This window comes from Sceloporus undulatus, chromosome 4, assembly GCF_019175285.1.
Source record: "Sceloporus undulatus isolate JIND9_A2432 ecotype Alabama chromosome 4, SceUnd_v1.1, whole genome shotgun sequence".
Taxonomy (NCBI): Eukaryota; Metazoa; Chordata; class Lepidosauria; order Squamata; family Phrynosomatidae; genus Sceloporus; species Sceloporus undulatus.
The window spans coordinates 72,510,523-72,529,354 of record NC_056525.1 but is presented as its reverse complement, the minus strand read 5'-3'; the positions used below and the strand labels follow the sequence as shown (position 1 = coordinate 72,529,354).

Genomic DNA, 18,832 nt, shown 5'->3' with positions numbered 1-18,832 from the left:
AGCAGCCAAAATCAATTATATTCTTGAATAACTAAAAACATTTAAAAATTAAGCATCACATGAGTAGCCCTAGAGGGAGCATTTCCGAACTAGGGGCCATTGATGAAAAGACTCACTCCTTCATTGCCACCCACTTAATCTCTGATGGCAGGGCCATGCAAAGAAGAACCTTTGATGCGATCCTAACTAATGCATAGACTCATTCAAGTGGATCCAGATGAGTCTTCAAGTAGCAGGTTGTTCTTCATGGATGAATAGTTATCATCAAGCCAACTATTTTAGGTTGTTTTTGGAAGACAGCAGATGTAAGCTGTCTGTGGCAATAGTGATGTTCCATTTAAACATTCTAGTGCCACAGACCTAAAATGAGAATTTCAAAAATAAGAAGCCAGAACATGCTCCAATTAGTTAAAGTCCACCAAAAGAGCTGTTTAAAAGCCTGGGAGAATTCAAAAAGTCTTCACCTGGCACTGAAAAGAATACAAAATAAAGGCCAGGCAAGCCTCTCTAGGAAGGCCATTCCAAAATCTCAGTGGTATCCCTATGAAGCCCAGATTTCATTTGGCAGTGGCACTTAAGAGAAAGACATTTGAAAGTGACCTCAAATCTGGGGTGAGGCAGTCCATATTTGTTCCTAGGCCATTAAGAGATTTGCCTGTCTTTCCAGCCTCCACTATCAAGTTCTACTCTGAAAGATCACAGAAAAGCAAAACTCTTCTTATATTGCTAGTGGCAAGTAGAACTACAGCAGCTTTGGCTAAGGGACCAGTCACCTTACCTACTTGGAGGCTATATCAATCAGCAAAAGCCCAAGGCTGTGGCCAAATGGCATCGCTCATTTGGTGCCTGTATGAAGTCTCACAGCAGCTGCAAAGTTGGTAACACTAAGAGATGGGAGTGGCTGGTTGAAGCAAAAGGAGATTTTAAATTATGTTCTATGTTGTGTTGTACTGTATGCTGGAATTCCATTTGTACGTTATAAAATAATTGTCATGGCCAGCCACAAGAAGGAAGAGGAGGAGGAAGCTCCTCAGGTACAGAAGGAACCTGAGGCTGTGCCAGGCCCCAGTTCTGCTCTACCAGTCCCAATGGATTTAGCTCAGCCAGACCCTAGCTCTGTGGGATCTTCTCCAGTGGAGCCTGGGGCTCACCAGTCCAGCCTTGCAGAAGTAGAAGTTCCAGACTTGGGAGACATAGAGCAGCAGAGCATTGAGATTCCTACCTTCAGTCAGAGGAGATCAGAAAGGGTGTGCCTTCAGCATTCCAAGAGGCTTGCTGAGAAATGCTCATTAGCCACTCAACAGCTGTGATAAGGGAGCTAGACATAAGACACCTGGCAGACGCTGAGCTCTCTTGTCAGAGTCTATTGGGTCTCATTAGTGAATGCTGCTTGATCTGTCTACTTGTTTCCTAGACCTTTAACTGCCTTTGAATCCTTGACGTTGGACCGGACACCTTGACCAACCCTCTGGCACTCTTGACCTCAGACTGGACTGGTAGTATTGCTCTCTGTAATCCTGAACTTTGGACTGGCTAGTGGCTTATTCTATGGACATCGTTTGGCATTGTTGCTTGAGGAACTGCTTCTTGGCAGCTCGGCGTGGTTTCCTTTTGCCAAGCAGGCTCTTATCAGCTGTGTGAGAGTGTGTTGGCAACATTCTCAGACAATAATTTTATATGACTGGATACACTGTTGTAGATAGCATTTTTATAACAGTAAACTAGCTGTCATTGAGGGTGGCAGCTGTTAGACTTGGTGGTGGTGGGAGCACAAACTGGTATCATCTAGTTGGTTATAAGGCACCACCTTAGTAAGAGTATAGTTGTGCTGGACTAAACAGCTACTTCGTTCTATTAACCCTGTGTGTACAAACTGGGAACCATTGTCTAGTGGTTTTTAGAGATCTATTGATATGTTTTAATTTTTATAGTGTTTGTCTTTTTTAAAGTATAATGTGTAAAGAAAATGAGGCAGCAGTTCAAGTTGTCTGGGGCAGAGGAAGATACAGCAACGGCAGGATGACTTGTCATTACAGGGGAACAAGAGATACTTAACACCTGCCTTACCTTCCAGTCACTCTGCCACCCTTAGGAGCCAGGAGAGTGAACCAAGCCATCCACAAAACCTCACCATGCTCCTTTGTAATGCCAGGTCAGTTAAAAATAAATCTCATATAATCGATGACCTCTTTGAGAATGAGGCGGCTGACCTGACATGTTTCACTGAAACTTGGCTGGGAAATTATTGTAGCCTGACAGCTGGGTACTGTGTGAGCAGGTGAGGAAAAGCAGGCAGTGGTCTACAAAGACCATCTTAATATGACCATATTACCTGTTAGGGGCCTGAAACAAATTAAGTGCGTGTACCTGAGCCTGAAGTTCAAGGATAAACTGGGAATTATGGTAGTGTATCATCCGCTTCGCTGCCTAACAGCCTCTCTGGCCGAGCTCACAGAACTGGTCTCAGAATTGGTTTCAAAGTCACCCAAACTTTTGATCTTGGGTGTTTTCAACATACTATTTGAAGCTAGTTTGTAAAGTGCACCTCAGGAGTTTGTGGCATCCATGACAAACATGAGTGTATTCCAACTGGTTTCAGGACCCACACATGCAGCAGATCACACCCTTGATGCTGTCTGTCTTCAGCCTGGAGCATAAAGATCTGTGGGTGGAGGTGATTAACACCTCCAAGTTGTCATGGACAGATCATTTTCTGGTCAGATTTAGTATCATGGCTATTATCCATCCCTGAAGAGGTGGTGGACCAATTAAAATGGTCCACCCTCAAAGGCTAATGAAACCTTTAGAATTCCGGAAAGCCTTAGAGAGTCATATGGCTGGTACTACCAATAATCCTGCTGAAGTCCTGGTCAATACATAGAATCAAGAGCTGACTAGGGTTATTGATACAATTGTTCCCAAATCCTTTCTCCAACCTGTTACTATGGCCCCATGGTATACAGGTGACCTCAGGGAACTGAAATGGGAACAATGATGACTGGAGAACAGTTGGTGGAAAACTCAATATATCCAACATGATACACTATGGAGAACATCTTTGTGTGGCAATACATGCAGTGAAGAAAGCTTTCAACTCTGAACACATTGTATTGCATTTGCGTGTTTGCATCCAGTTGAACTGTTCGGGGCAGTCACAGTCTTAACTCAGGTCCCCTCCCTTCAAGTCCAGTTCTAGAACCTTCAGTGGTTCGCTGTGATGCTTTCAATGACCACTTTATAGATAAAATATCTCAGATAAGAGCAGACTTAGGTGCTGCCATTGTAGCAGAAGTCAACAATGGGGTATCTATCCAGCAACTCGGTGAGTAGGATTACACTGGATCAGTTCCAATTAGTGAGTAACGCCACTGTCGACAAGCTGTTGGGGAAAGAAAGGAAAACAACTTGTCCTTTCAATCCCTGTCCTCCTTGGTTGGTTATCCAGGGAGGAGATACAATTAAATTTCAATTTCAATATATTATTAATGCATCTTTCATTATGCAGCTATATTTGAATCATAGAGTTGGAAGAGACCACAAGAGCCATCCAGTCCAACCCCCTGCCATGCAAGAACTCACAATCAAACCATCCTTGACAGATGGCCATCTAGCCTCTGTTAAAAGACTTCCAAGGAAGGAGACTCCACTACAGTCCGAGGGAGTGTATTCCACTGTCAAACAGCCCTTACTGTCAGGAAGTTTTTCCTGATGTTGAGGTGGAATCTCTTTTCCTGTAGCTTGCATCCATTGTCCCGAGTCCTATTCTCTGGAGCTGCAGAAAACAAGTTTGCTCCATCCTCAATATGACATCCCTTCAAATATTTAAACAAGGCTATCATATCACCTCTTAACCGTCTCTTCTCAAGACTAAACTGGTCACCGGTACATCTAAGTTTGACCATATAACACCTATTTTAAAAGATCTGCACTGGCTGCCTATTCGCTTCCGAGCACAATACAAGGTATTGGTTATTACCTATAAAGCCCTACATGGCTTGGGCCTGAGTTACTTGAGGGACCGCATCTCCCCATATAATCCGCCTCGCACACTCAGAACATCCGGGAAGAATCTTATGGAAATTCCACCTTCCAAATATGTTTCTACATCCCAGATGGCCTTTTTCAGTGATGGCCCTGCGAATCTGGAATAGCCTTCCCGAGGAGCTCCGTTTGACGACCCCCCCTAGAAACATTTTTTAAAAGGCTTAAAACCTTCCTTTTCTGTCAAGCCTTCCTCCCTGATAAATGAAGTTGTGTATGCTGATGCCATTGATTCCCTGCCTTACCTTGCTGTATGACTGTGTTTTAAATTTTGTATAATTGGGTTTTTATCTAGAGATGTTTTGTAACGGTTTTTTATGGTTGTAATGGTTTTCTATGGCTGTAAACTGCTTTGATCTGTGGAAAAGCGGTATACAAATAAAATGTATTATTATTATTATTATTATTATTATTATTATTATTATTAAACATACCCAGCTCCCTAAGTCTCTCCACATAAGGCATGGTTTCCAGACCCTTCACCATTTTGGTTGCCCTCCTTTGGACACACTCCAATTTCTCAACATCCTTTTTGAATTATGGCACCCAGAACTGAACCCAGTATTACAGGTGAGGCCTGACCAGAGCAGAATAGAGTGGCACTATTACTTCCCTTGATCTGGACACTATGCTTCTATTTATGCAGCCTAAAATTGCATTGGCCTTTTTAGCTGCCGCAACACACTGCTGACTCATGTTCAACTTGTGGTCTACTAGGACACCTAGATCCCTTTCACACATAGTTCCGTTCAGCCATCCTATATCTATTTCATTTTTCTGCCCTAAGTGCAGTACTTTACATTACTCTGTGTTGAAATTAAATTTGTTATCTTTGGCCCAGATTTCTAATCTGTTAAGGTCATTTTGAAATTTGATCCTGTCCTCTGGGGTACCAGCTATTTCTCCTAATTTGATGTCATGTGCAAATTGAGAAGTATGCCCCCCATTCTTTCATCTAAGTCATTGATAAAGATGTTGAATAGCACTGGGCCCAGGACAGAACCCTGTATGTACAGCGCTGTGTAAATTTACAGCACTTTATAAATAAAGGTTAATAATAATAATAATAGTTTATCTAGTCCTGGAGATTTAAATTCATTTAGATTAACCAGGTATTCCTGCACTGCCTCTTTACTTATTCTGTGCTGCATTTCCTCTATTGTGTCCTCTGCTCCATTTTCTGCAGGTTGAGGAACAGATAAACACACTGTCCAGATTTAAAACAATACTGAAGACCAGTCTCTTTTGGAAGCATTCCCAGATAACAGACTGTGAATTAAGATGCTGAATTTTAAATGTAGATTGTTTTAAAATGTGTATATTTTATTTGTCCTGTTAAACTGTTGCGTGTTTTAATTAATGTGTTGGTTGTTGATTTGTTGTTGTTCTCCACCTCGATTCCATGGGACGAGGCAGGTAAGAAATTATTATTATTATTATTATTATTATTATTATTATTATTATTGCCAGCATGTCCAACACAAAACTTGCAGAATTAAGTTCAAGTCATACAGTATCAGTTAACAACCTTGTAGCCTAATATTGGAATCAATGAAGTTTCTAGGCCCTGTATCTAGACAGCCACATATAGAAAACATTAAAGTAATCTAAGCAGAAGGTTACCAAAGCATGAATAACGGTAGTCAAGTTGTCCCAGTTCAGGTGAGGTTACTGTTGGTTTAACAGCTGGAGTTGACAAAGGCGCAGGACAGACCATCCAAAAAGGACAGTCTTCCAGCGCCTAGTTTCAATCCGCGGGGAAGCCGTAGCCTCCAGACCGCAGGACTTCCCCGTAGACCAAAAAGAACCCGCGAAAAGCGGGTTCTTCTTGCGACACCATTACGATGTCGCAGTGTGGCAATGGCACACTCGCGACATCGTAATGGCAAACCGACGTGCGGACGCTATGCGTCCGGCACGTCATAATGGCAGCATCCTTTCCCATCCATCTGGACCGGACCAAAAAGATGTACATGTTAAAAAATGAACAAGAGTATTTTTTTAAAAAAACACAAATTTTCTTCTACTGAATTTCTCTTTTCCATTGATATTCTTTGTTATTAACCAAGTTTTATTTTTATTCACTTTAAATCCTGCTAATTTTCCAAAAGATTCTAATTCCTGTTTCAGAATTTCCATACTTTTTGAGAGATTATCTAATATTAAAACTAAATCATCCGCAAAGGCTTTAAATTTTTATCTCTTTATTTTTAATTCTTATACTGCTAATTTCTGTATTTCTCTTTATTAAATTTAACAAAACTTCCAAAACGGGTTTTAAAATTAAGGAAAAAGTTAAATACTGTACTTGGTTATCTGGATAACAAATAATACTTCAGATCTTTTTGATTTAAATTATGGGTCTATGTGGAAAACAATAGAAAACGATATGAAAAAATGGAAAGACTTAAAGCTTTCCCTATCAGGTAGGAGTATGACAATCAAAATGTGTATTTTACCAAAGATGTTGTTTCTTTTTTTTAATCTACCAATAATACAGAATCTGAAAATAATTAAGCAATGGGAAAAAGAGTTAAAGGACTTTATTTGGGATGGCAAAAGATCAAGAATCAAGTGGACAACTATGAAAGATACAATTAAAAGGGGGTGGGGCATGGTGGTACCACATATTCTACTATACTACAGGTCTGCATGTATTGTTTGGATGAAAGACTGGTGTAAAATAAGCAATTCAAATTCTTTATGGTTAGAACGATATAACACGCAGCTAAGCTGGCATGCGTACGTCTGGTATGATGGGCGCAAACGGGACAAAGTCTTTAATGAACATCTATTGAGGAAAACTTTAATTAATAACTGGCTAACTGTGAAAAAATGTTTTACATTGGACTTCCACTTTGGGTTTCCTCACAGGAGGCTTTTTTAGGCCAATGGGGAAAAGATCAGAAATGGATAATGCATAGATACATACTGTATTAACTCATGATAATGAAGGAAATGTTATATTAAGATTAAAGGAAGAAATCATAACTAAAATAGGCCATATGAATTGGTTGAATTATATTCAACTTAAAGAAAGATTTACAAAGGATAAGAGTTTGTTTGGTTTTGAGAAAGAAGATAACAAATTAGACATTATATTAATGAAAGAAGATGAAAAAAGATATTAAGTAAAATATATAACATCTTACTGAAAAGATCCCTAGAAGAAGTGGAAATTAAAGATTCTTTGATAAAAAAGGGTACAAGAGTTGGGATACAATTTAGACTTGGGAAAATGGGAAAAAGCTAGATTAAAAACAAAAAAATTTACTATACCACAAACAATAAAAGAAAATTTTTTTAAAGTTGTAAATAGATGGTATCAAACACCATGCTCACTAGAAAAAATATATAAATTAAAGGATAACCGGTGTTGGAGATGCCAAAAAGAAATAGGTACATATTTGCATATGTGGTGGCAATGCACATATATAAAGTCTTTTTGGGTAAATATTTATTTGGAAAGAAATATTAAAAATTGATTTCGAGTTTGGACCACAAATATATCTGTTAAACATGACCTCATTACAAGACCCAGAGGAAGAAAGGAAATACTGGAAAATATTAGTATACTTAATATTGGCTGCTAGAAGGATAATAGCAAAGAACTGGAAATTACCTATAACCCTACAAATAGAGACTTGGCAAAACGAAATACGGGAATTGAAAGCTGTAGATAAATTAACAGCATTAATAAACAAGAAAGATATGGTTAAATGGGAAAAGGATTGGGAAGCTGTAAAGTTATCAGATATAAGGCTAATATATAACAGATTTATAGCTTGTTGATATATGTTTTTATTTATCTTGTTGTAAAAATGCAAGCTTTGAAAAAAATAAAGATATATTACCACAATAAAAAATGTAAAAAAAAAAAAGGCTAATACTCAGTTTACTAACACTACCCTTGGTATTTGAAATGGTAAATTTAATTAAGCCAGTGCTTCTAATTGTTAACCTAATAGGCACCAACAAATAAAACACATGTACTATATACACACACAAAAAATTTTTTTAAATGAGCAAGGGTATAGTTACTTACATTTCCATGCAACTGGTCCACTGCAGGGCTGAATATTAACTTCAAAATCATTGCAGGCCAGCCCCCCCCCCCCATCCATTCCCAAACCACCCATTACAATCCTTGAAACATATCTGTTAGTAATTAATTAATAATTTGTTTTATTTATATACCGCTATTCCAAAGATCATAGCGGTGAACAGCAAGTAAGCTAATTAGCAAGTAGGCTAATTTGCCCCCAACAGTCTGGGTACAGTACTCATTTTAGCGACCTTGGAAGGATGCAAGCCTGAGTCGAGCTTGGGCCCTTTTGCTGGTCTTGAACTCGCAACCTTGTGGTCTTGAGTGAATGGCTGCAGTATAGGCATTTAACCACTGCGCCACCAGGGCTCCATACTATAATTTCTCCAACCTGAGTCAGTTCAATTTTGTCTCCTGTTTCTTCCCAACCTGAAACAGTACCTACTAGGAATAACTGGACGTGGAATAGCAACAGGTTCTCTCTTAGCTTTGTCTGCTCTCAGGTCTGCAGCAAGGTGTGGTGGGAGAGATGACAGAAGCACAAGAGGTGTAGATTTTCTCTCTCTCCTTCCTGTTTTAACAAGGAAAGCTATCCCTCAGTCCAGCAGTAGTCCACACAACTCAGCCTTATAACTTTATTTTTCAGTAGTAGCTAGAGCCTAAAGCACAACCAAGCAAAAGCTCTTTATTCTAAGTTAATCTAGCATGCAGCTTTTTCATAAACTGGAGTTATTACCATGCTGGCTATTCTTTTACAGTGTTGAGGCAGGCATAGAATAGATTTTCTTATTAAATGTCCACTAGTACCTCATTGTGTTTGCATTCTCAGTTACTGTCACAATGGGATCCTGAACAGGTCTATATTCAAGATGTTCAGAGAAAATGGGTAGATATACTCCCACTTTTTCTTTATGAGAAAGATTTTCTTCATCAGGCAAAGCTAGCCAACCTGTGAGCAAGACCATGCACCCTTGGCCAATCAGCCTTTAGGAAAATATTCTCAAGAATGCAGCAAGAAGAATAGCAAGCAGCCTTTCAAAGGACTCAAACCCAAGATTAGTAACTCAGCAGCACCTATTGGATGATGGTTTTACTGTTAGTGCTAGGCAGCTGCCAACTATGCTAGATTAATGTGCAGGCAGAAACCTGTGGCCATGTTGGAAGGCAGTATACATTCTTACCAGTGTAAAATCCAAAACAAGCTTATTATATGTGTGGGAGGACTAGTTTTAAAGTGGCAATTAAACTATCTTTTATTATGGGTATCATAGCCACACTACACATTTCTTTGTCCTTAACACAAGATCATCAGGAGTTTATCTTGGGTTGTGGTTATTAGGAGGAATATTGATCCATCTCATCAATTCCACATTGTAGCTACAGTCTATGTGCTGCTGCTTCCTAGATGCCCAGAGAATTTGTCATTAGGCTTGAATTAGCAACATTATGTGATATATTCATAATCCAGAAGCAAAAATAAATTTCTCCCTGAGTTTACTAATGCCATCTGCCTCTATACAAACTGCTATAACTGTATTTTCCCATCTAAACAGATTCCTTGCCTTCACTTTCTCCAACATATGGATAAAACTGACCATTTAAATAAACACAAATTCTCCCGTTAGTATGCAGCACACTTCATGGTAAATCAGGTGGGGAGGTGTGCACATGTCCACATTTGTTAGTTACATCTAAACCTTGCCTAGGCAAAATCAAGGCCTTAGAAGAAGCTTGTGATCATTAAATTATTGTCATATTCATGCCCTATTATTACTGTTGTTATTATTATACCTTCTCACAAGCGATACCTAAAGCAAGATATTATCTTGAGATTGAAGAGTATCATTCAGAAAATCAACATACTATCTTTTCTTTTTTTTAAAAAAAGTGAGCAGGTGGCAAAAAACATAATAGATTTTTTTATCATGTGGGACACATACCCTGTTTCTAATGGCCAGGCTGACGTTTAATGACAACCAGGATTATTAAACAACATTGGAAATTAGCAGCATTGCTAGTGAAGACAGTTTATTCACTCTTGGTTTACCTCTCCCTTTATATCAGTATATAAACAAACCAGGCAAGAAAAGTGTTGGGGGTTTCTTATTGAATTATGAGTTCTGACTTCTTTAGGTGCAATTAACTACAGTTATATTGAGCTTTTTCAATCTACTTTATACCTGCTTACACGATGCTGGTATGAGGAAGGAGCAAATAAGCAGCATACACAAATATGCTTCTCATTTGTACCATGGTTTAAGAAGCCAGAAAATTTATCTTCTCATTACATGTAAATATGCCCATAGTGTCTACCTCCTAAAATAAGCAACATTTATTTGTTATAAAGATTCCACACCAAGTGGCTTTGAATTGCCGTATCACACTATGTAATTTTTAATAACTTTATGTTTAAGGTAAGAAACTCTCACGTGTCTCTCAACAGCTATCCTGAACAAGACCTGACAACCTCTTAATCTGCCTCCCAACATGGCTGTCACATAAAAATTAAATGGCAGTCTTTTTTATGTGAGGAGGGAGAGAGGATGTTGTACCTGAGCCTACTGAATGTCCAGCGGAGTCAGAGGAAAGAACCACTGAATCTGTAACACAAGAGTACAAGTTCATTTTTTCTTTGTCAAATAAATGCATTGCTTGTTTACAAGAGGTTCCTATTTCCTCTTCCTCAATAAAACCAGAATACTGGTTACAGGTACAGCAGAGAAATTCTAACCATGACATTTTTGTGTGCTACACATGCAACTGATCAATCCACACTGGAGCAAAGCATTAAATACTTCTGGCCCAGAATTATATCCCTTACAGGAAGAAGCAGTCCTACCTGAATCTGAAAATCAGCACATGCTGAAAAATCAATGGTGGCAAGCTACTTTCTGCCTTAGAAAAGCCACCAACAGTTCAAAGAGAGTGCAGAGGTACGTCAGATATTTTATTATATAAATTATTCCTCTGTTATGAGAGAAAGTATGGATTACACTAGCCAAACAACTTAGTGCCTCTTCATATCAGGTGTGCAGAGATGCTAAACAAACACATGAAATATAAGAAAGAATGTTGTTTGATGCCTATCTTCATAATAGCAGATTCTATCTCAAATGTAGTGGTTCAGGAATGACACAATCTGATGAGTCAGCCTCACTAAGGCCCTCATCAGTGCTATCCATAACACAAATTCTCAGTGTAACAGAAGGCTGGAAAAAAAGATCACAGGAAGCCTTCTCATATCCCAAGACACATTTTTTCTTCATCTGTACACACTAAGCCATACATATAGGACGATTCATATGCTCAAAACTATGAATTCAAGTGATAAAATGCCACAGTTTTCAAATTTTTAAATCTTCAGAATAAAGCCACTAAACCTGGGAGTAGGATGCAGTGAAGCCTGAAAATTGAAATATCTCACTACAATCTTAAGGAAGATTCAACTTCCCAAAGGTTCGCTTTGGTTTTGGCATTTGTTTCCTCAGTAACAAAATATATGCAGACATATATCAAGTGTCTTTAACTTAAAAATAAGGGAGGGTAACTAAGAGCTTTACCTCATTTTTCAACTCAGTTCTACTCAAGAAATGTGTGGGGGTAGAAAGAAATTAGTACATTGATTTATCTTTATTTATGCTGATGCAAATTGTTCACATACATCCTTGTCATTCTGACCATGAGGCAGTTTGCCTTAAATTAGTTTCAGACACATGTTTCCTAGACATGGCCCAAGCATAACTTAGGATATTTGATGCAATTGGTAATACAGGTCTCTTTTCAAACCAAAACCACAATCCCTCATCCCTTACATACATTTGAGCAATGCAAAAAGTTTGTTTTCATTCTTAAATTCCATTTACATTTCTGAAAAATTCCTGTCTTTGTTGTTTTTGTTTAATGATAACACCCAGCCTAGTAAGGGCCTAAATACTGTAAAGGCACCAGATCCTGTCTGATCTTGGAAGCTAAGTTGTCAACCCTGGTTAGTACTTGGATGGGAAACCAACAAATACCAGGTGGCACATGCTATATTTCAGAGGAAGGAACTGGCAAAACCATTTCTGAAAATTCCTTGATTATGAAAATGCTATGAAAATCATGGGATTGCCATAAATAGGCAGATGAGTTGTAGGCACATATACCGATAACACATAGCTTCAGAATCCTGTATGTTTGCTACTTTGTAAATTTTTGGTCTTTAATGAAGGGATTATCCTGTCAATGTCTTGACATTTTTATTATTCTAATAGACAAACATAAATGCAAACTTCAGTCCAATTGACTTTAAAGCTTTATTTTTCCGGTCTTTTGGTTGCAAAATCATGAGTTTGTCCCTCTAAAATCTCTTTGCCTTGCAAATTCACATTCAGTAGTGAAGATGGCAAGATGGCTTAACTGTTCTTGCCCACTGTAGAATGCCTACAGTTTCTGATTCATGCTTTTATATTGAAATATCTTTCAGATTCAGTCAGAGTTATTGGCAGTGTGCAAAAATGTGTAGGGCTAGCCACACGTGACTCAAAATCAATTGCAACTTTTTTATATTAATGAACACTGCAGCCTAGTCCAGGCTTCTTTGAATCTCTAGGCCCTGATAAAGTGTACCAGTATGTGGGGGGCCCTGCTCCTAGATACCACATAAGCTTCTCATCCTGAATTTGACAACCTTCCATGGTTTGTTCCTTTATCTCTCTATTTTTATATCCCAATACACACCTGTCTGTGATTTTAGTTCATCCAACTCCACCACTCCTAGCCATACAAAAGTCTCCTGGTCCTTCAGAGAAATGTTCTTTCTACCTCTTTTGCTTCAAACTGCCTTCCAGACTGCATCTGTCAAGCCATCTCTCTGACTTCCTACTATGCACTCTTGTCTTCTTTCTCCTCCCTGTTGTCTGTTGACTTCCTTGTGTTTCTGTTAACCACTTGAGACAGAACCCTTTAACAAAAATAAAAATAATAATATTAACTGTCTATGTCTAAATATGAACAATATATAAAAATGGGTTTTGGTTTTTGTTTTCCAAAGCAGTATCATACTTTTCCCAATTTACCTCCACCTACATGCAAGCAAACACTATTGGAAAGCCGTTAGTTCAAGAAAACATGCTAACATATTTACTGTTTGGCAGATCTTATTCGAAATATATACAGATTTTATTGATCCCACTGACCCATAATCCCTTCTTGTAAGAATCATGTTGATAGCCAGCTTTTCCTCCAAAATACCTAAGAGTTCATATATTCTTGTCCCCTATTTTATCCTCACAATAACCTTGAGAGGCAGGTTGGGCTGAAAACATGAGCACTGTAACTAAATGGAAGCTGTCAAACTGGATTTCCCAAATCCTCATCTAGAACCACTAGACTACACTGGTTCTCAAAATAAACTTCATTACAAACAGTTACAAACAAAACAAACATATTCATTATGTTCAGTCCAAAAAAACCTAAGCCCACTTTCAGCAACCAGAGGCGAATAGGGCTTCGCTTGTCCCTAAAGTAGCAAGTATACTGGGATACAGTCACAACTGGTTAAATTAGACCATTTACTAGTCCTTAAGCCCACCCTGTAAAAACTGCTAACCTAAACACCAAACTCACACCCCTTCTGGTTTTCTGAACAGCTGATGATTTTCAGCATCTGTTTTTGTGATGCAGAGGCTACAGTGATTTCAACAGAGAACTCTAGTAGACATTTTTTTAATGGTATTATTGTTGTGTGCCTTCAAGTTGTTTCTGACCTATGGCTTCCCTAAGGTGAACCTATCACAGGGTTTTCTTGACAACACTTGAGTTGAGAGAGTATGACTTTCCCAAAATCACCCGATGGCCTTCCATGGCCAAGTGGGGATTCAAACCCTGTTTTTCAGAGTCATAGTCCAATGCTCAAACTACTATGCCGCACTGGCTCTTTTCATGACATACACTGAGCAAAAACACTTTGGTCCTGGTCTTCACTATCTTCCTCAACAAAGGTAAATTTACAGCGCTTCATAAATAAAGGTTAATAATAATAATAATAATAACATATGTATGTTGAATTTTCTCTCCATCCTTTCAGCAAAGAGAGAACAGAAAGTAATGGATGCAGAAGGAACCCTACATACATAGCAAGAACAGCTGCGAGACGTTGACACAGTAAAACCTGGCTTAATTCCACAAACATGTCCATTTTACTATGCTGTTCTCTGCATTTTAATCACACTAGCTGCAATCCCAAAGTTAGTTAGTTAGCTCAAGTTCCAGAACCTTACCTCTCCTATCCCCACTAGGTCCCTAGGGCCCTGGAAAAGGTTTTTTAGATGTCTGGGAAGGACTCCACAACAGAGTAGTGGGTTACTGGAGCAGGAGCAATAATCTAAAATGAGACAAAAGTCTGCCTAATTTAGGACAATTTCCTTCTCGCATAGGAACCCATCTCACTATGTGTGTGTGGGGGGGGGGGCAGTTTTTCACAGAGGCTTTCTGCTAAGCATAGGGGGCTGAGAAGTGGGGCCAGGAAATCTTCCTACTTCTTTCACTAAGATAAGTGAAGTTTAAGTTTACTTATCTTATATTCCAAGTCACTCTCATTTCCCACTTTCTTTTCCCTTGCATTGTCAAAGAAATAAAGCTTTAACAGAACCGAGTTTAGCAATAAACTATCTTTATTCTCAAGGTTTACTTCTATATATACAGATTATTAGACACAGTCCTGAGAAATTACAAAACAAACCACTACTCTCACAGGAGTAATACAAGTTTAATAAAGTTTGATACAGTTTTTGCATTACATACCACAGAAATGCCATTCTTTGGAATCCAAGCCAAACATACTGAGGCAGTAACACTAATCTGGCAGCTCCTTTAAATAAATTCAGCTCTTGGACACGACTATGGAGATCAGTCTTTTCAAAACAGACACATTCACTAAGAACTGGAAGGTTTTCGTTGTTGTTGTTTTAATCTTTTGATATATACTATTCCAAAGTGGATGCTGGCTTGCATTCAAAATGTATCACTCACTGTTTTTGAGAATTTTTTGGCCAACTCTGGACATATTTTATAGGCTTCTGCCATGCGTGTATGTACAAATATGGTATACCACTTACCTCTAAAATGTTTATGTAGATTACAATAATCATGATACTAATAATTGATTACCACAGCTCAGATATGCAGAACATCACAGAGTAACTGGATGTTAGAAGACCCATTGTTATGGTATCATTAGTTCACATGTTACTGAAACATTAGTTTCCAGTACAGATAAAGGAATGTACATAGAATACTATGGAAGTGTCACTGTTGATCCCTAGAGGCACATTTTGTTACTGTATTATTATGATCATTTTAAAGGTGCCTTGTCTCAACCTAGAATTCCCACCACCACCACCACCACCACCACCAGAATCATAGAATGACAGAGTTAGAAGAAATCACAAGGAACATCCAGCCCAACAAACAAATGTGTCCTTGAACAGATCAAGCCTGAAATGCCCCTAGAAGCCAAGAGGATCAATTTGAGACTGTCATACTTCGCATCACGAGAAGGCATGACTCACTAGAGAAGACAATAATGCTGGGAAAGATTGAGGATAGAAAAAGAGAGAAAGACAATACACCAGATCAATAGATTTAATTAAGGCGGTCAAGGGTATGAGTCTGCAAAACTTAAAAACAGACCAGTAGAAGACAGGAAGTCTTAGAGACATCTCATCCATAAGATCACCATGAGATTAGTTTTCGCTCAGCTTTCTAATCTGTTAAACTCATATTGAATTCTGATCCTGTCCTCTGGGAAATTAGCTACACCTCTTAATTTAATTTCATCTACAATTTTGTTACGCATGGCCCCTATTCCACCATCCAAATCATTGATAAAGATGTTGAATAGTACTGAGGCCGGGACAGAACCCTATGCCACCCCACTAGTAACCTCTCTCCAGAATGAGCCATTGTTAAGTACCCTTTGGGTTCAGTCAGTCAACCAATCACAAATCTACCCAACATTCCCATTGTCTAGCCCTAGCTTTTTTGCAAGGATATCGGGGGGAACCTTTGACAAAGTTCCCTCTGATATCTTTGCAAAAAAGCTAGTTAAAAAAAGCTAGTCAAGGCCTTACTGAAATCAAGACATACTACATCCATAGCATTCCCTTTATATACCAAGCTTGTGACTCTAACAAAAAAAGAGATCAAATTAGTCTGGAAATCATACAGTCCTCCAGATACAGTGGTACCTCGGGATACGAAATACCCAGGTTACGAATTTTTCGGGATACGAAAAAATCCCATAGGGATTTATTGTTTCGGGTTACGAAAGTTTTTTCGGGTTATGAAAAAACTCCGGCGCTGTTTTAAATGGAGCCGCGGCAGAGCCGCGGCTTTTTTCCCCATTAGCGCCTATGGCAATTCGGCTTACGAAGGTTTTTCGGGTTACGAAATTAGCCGCGGAACGAATTAATTTCGTAACCCGAGGCACCACTGTATTATTGGAATCCATTTTTATCATTTCTAGCCAGTTTGACCAACAATGAAATATTGTGGGAGAAGTAGTTTATCAATTTCTGGAGGGTCACAGGCCCAGCATCCCTGACTTAGAATAAATAATGTTTAGCCTTTGAATACCAGACCTAAACTAAAACCAAAGTCCTTCCACACAAAAATCTGCTCCTGGTCATGTGCTTTATTTCAGCAGTATAGGAGGAGAAGGTATTTTGTTGTTGCCATTGTTTCAAAAAGAAAAAGAAGTGGGAGCCAGAAATCTTGGCAGGTCTAAAACCTCATCTGGCTTCTGGCTACACCTGTTCTAGCTGTTCCATTACCCAAAATTCTCCTAAGAATTAAGGAGTCAAATGAGCTTCTGCAAGCAGAAAAAGCTGTTTAGGAGTAGCCATGTTAATTGCCTGGGCCATTTCCTTGTTCCATGTTGAGCTTCATTAATAAGCTTTCAAAGTTCTTCCTAACATCTTTCATGCATGATAGGCTGAGTAACACATTATGCAGTAAACACAGACTAAAGGCAGTGACTGTATGCAAAACTTAAGTACCAACATATGCTTTTGGCCCCAAGGTGACATATTGGTTTATAGCTGAAGTGTTGACCTGGAGTGCAGGAACTACTGTGCAGACATGCTTCCAGCTTCAAAGTTCAAAGAATGCAGATATTCTAAGAAAGAAAAACATGGAAACTGAATATTTAGAAACTGCAAGGTGTTACCCATGCTGCTTCATATAAATTTTGGTATAAATGATAACCCTTAATGACCCCTAGATGAACTCTAGCAGCCTGTCCTCCATTACTAGCAGGCATGAGGACATGCACACACACCCTTGAGGGGCACCCACATCATCATATCTAGAGAGTCACATAAAAGGGATTATCATAGGACCAGGAAGAGCAAATATTTGCCTTCCCTGAGGCTCTTGGCCCCTCCCCAGGTCTGTTGTCCGAGCAGCTTAAGACCACTAAGACAATCAGACAGGGACATCCAGGTGAAAAGCAAGTAATTAAACACCTTTGTTCTCACCATCAAGCACCTTTGCCAGAGGCAAGATTTTGCCTATAAATATCATCAGATTTGCCTGTTCACTGGGCCAGTCTGGACCTCAGGGGGAAGCTCTGTCCTCTTGAACCCTGACCTGGCTCCTGGCTCCTGGCTCCTGATTCCTGGCCAGTCATTCCATGGCTGAGCCTCATGCCATCCTCATCATATTCCATTTGGATTCCTGAAGGGAGTCTACATTCTGGTAAGTATCACCCCAGTGATGCCTAAAACCCTATTCCATGCTAACCTATGCTTTTCCTGAGCCTTGTGTGTGTGTGTGTATGCTAGTGAATCGTATGTGTTTTTCCCCTTATAAATAAATTGGTTATTAATTCTAGAAGTCTGTCTCAGCTCCATTTATTGGGATCCCCTGGTCTACTCCGTATACACATCGGGAGACGATTCTGCAAGGGCCGTCGTAGCAGGCCTTCCTCTTGCAATATTTGAGCTAATAACAATAATAATAAAATTCCCCTAAACGTACCCTTGGCTACACAAGGAATATATTTAAACAAAAGTGTGCTGGGAAAGGTGTGCATGTAAACTATTTTGATTCTCCAGAACTCATCTCCAATTATTATTATTGTTATTACTGCAATTTTGGATAAAAATCAAGAGCACAGATCATAATTCCAGCTGGAAAGCAGTTACCAAACTCGCAAACTTCTAAAAAGGCATACACAAACCCAATATTTTTCAAGCATCAATATCTGTTCTAGACACAGAGCCTACTTGATACAAAAATAGATTTAGACCTTGGCAATTCCTAAAAATCATACACACCATAATCTGTGAATAAGTCCTTTAAAAGGCATGGTTAACACATGATGTGATGCTTCTTGGAGCAGTGCCCTACTAGTTCTTGCAGCCAATACTGAATCTATTGCCAGAACTCCACTCCAAGTTGGATTCTGCTCACAGAAATACTAAGACTGAAGCAAATGCAGTTAATACAAGTGCAAAAGAATCTTTCATACTGTACTACAACAAACCAAGTAGCAGAAGCAGAAACACAAAATAAGGTTTTAATCCACAACTGTGAATACTGCATGTCAGGTTCCTTCATTTACAGTTGAACATAATTCAAGGTGAAAACTCCTCCTTGCTACCTACTGCCATTGCTGAAGTCAACAGAGGGAGAAGAGGCAGCCCTTCCGTTGTGCTTAGAACCAGTTCCTTGACTTGCTGAATTACTGTCTGCTGAATTAGT

The 18,832-nt window shown here is 39.0% G+C and overlaps 1 protein-coding gene across 9 annotated transcripts in view; it reads right to left on the bottom strand.

The window, feature by feature from the left end:
• ST3GAL3 (ST3 beta-galactoside alpha-2,3-sialyltransferase 3) overlaps positions 1-18,832 on the bottom strand; it is a 301,371-nt gene that overhangs the window by 233,119 nt on the left and 49,420 nt on the right. For 3 of the 9 annotated variants that reach the window (XM_042462929.1, XM_042462928.1, XM_042462930.1), the window contains 2 exons: positions 10,639-10,686; positions 8,532-8,657 (listed from right to left, as the gene is read on the bottom strand). The exons of 3 other annotated variants lie outside the window; for them this stretch is intronic. In XM_042462929.1, the coding sequence (XP_042318863.1) occupies positions 8,532-8,657; positions 10,639-10,686 (174 nt within the window). The remainder of the gene's footprint in view (positions 1-8,531; positions 8,658-10,638; positions 10,687-18,832) is intronic. 3 more of the 9 variants (XM_042462931.1, XM_042462932.1, XM_042462934.1) reach the window with 1 other exon arrangement.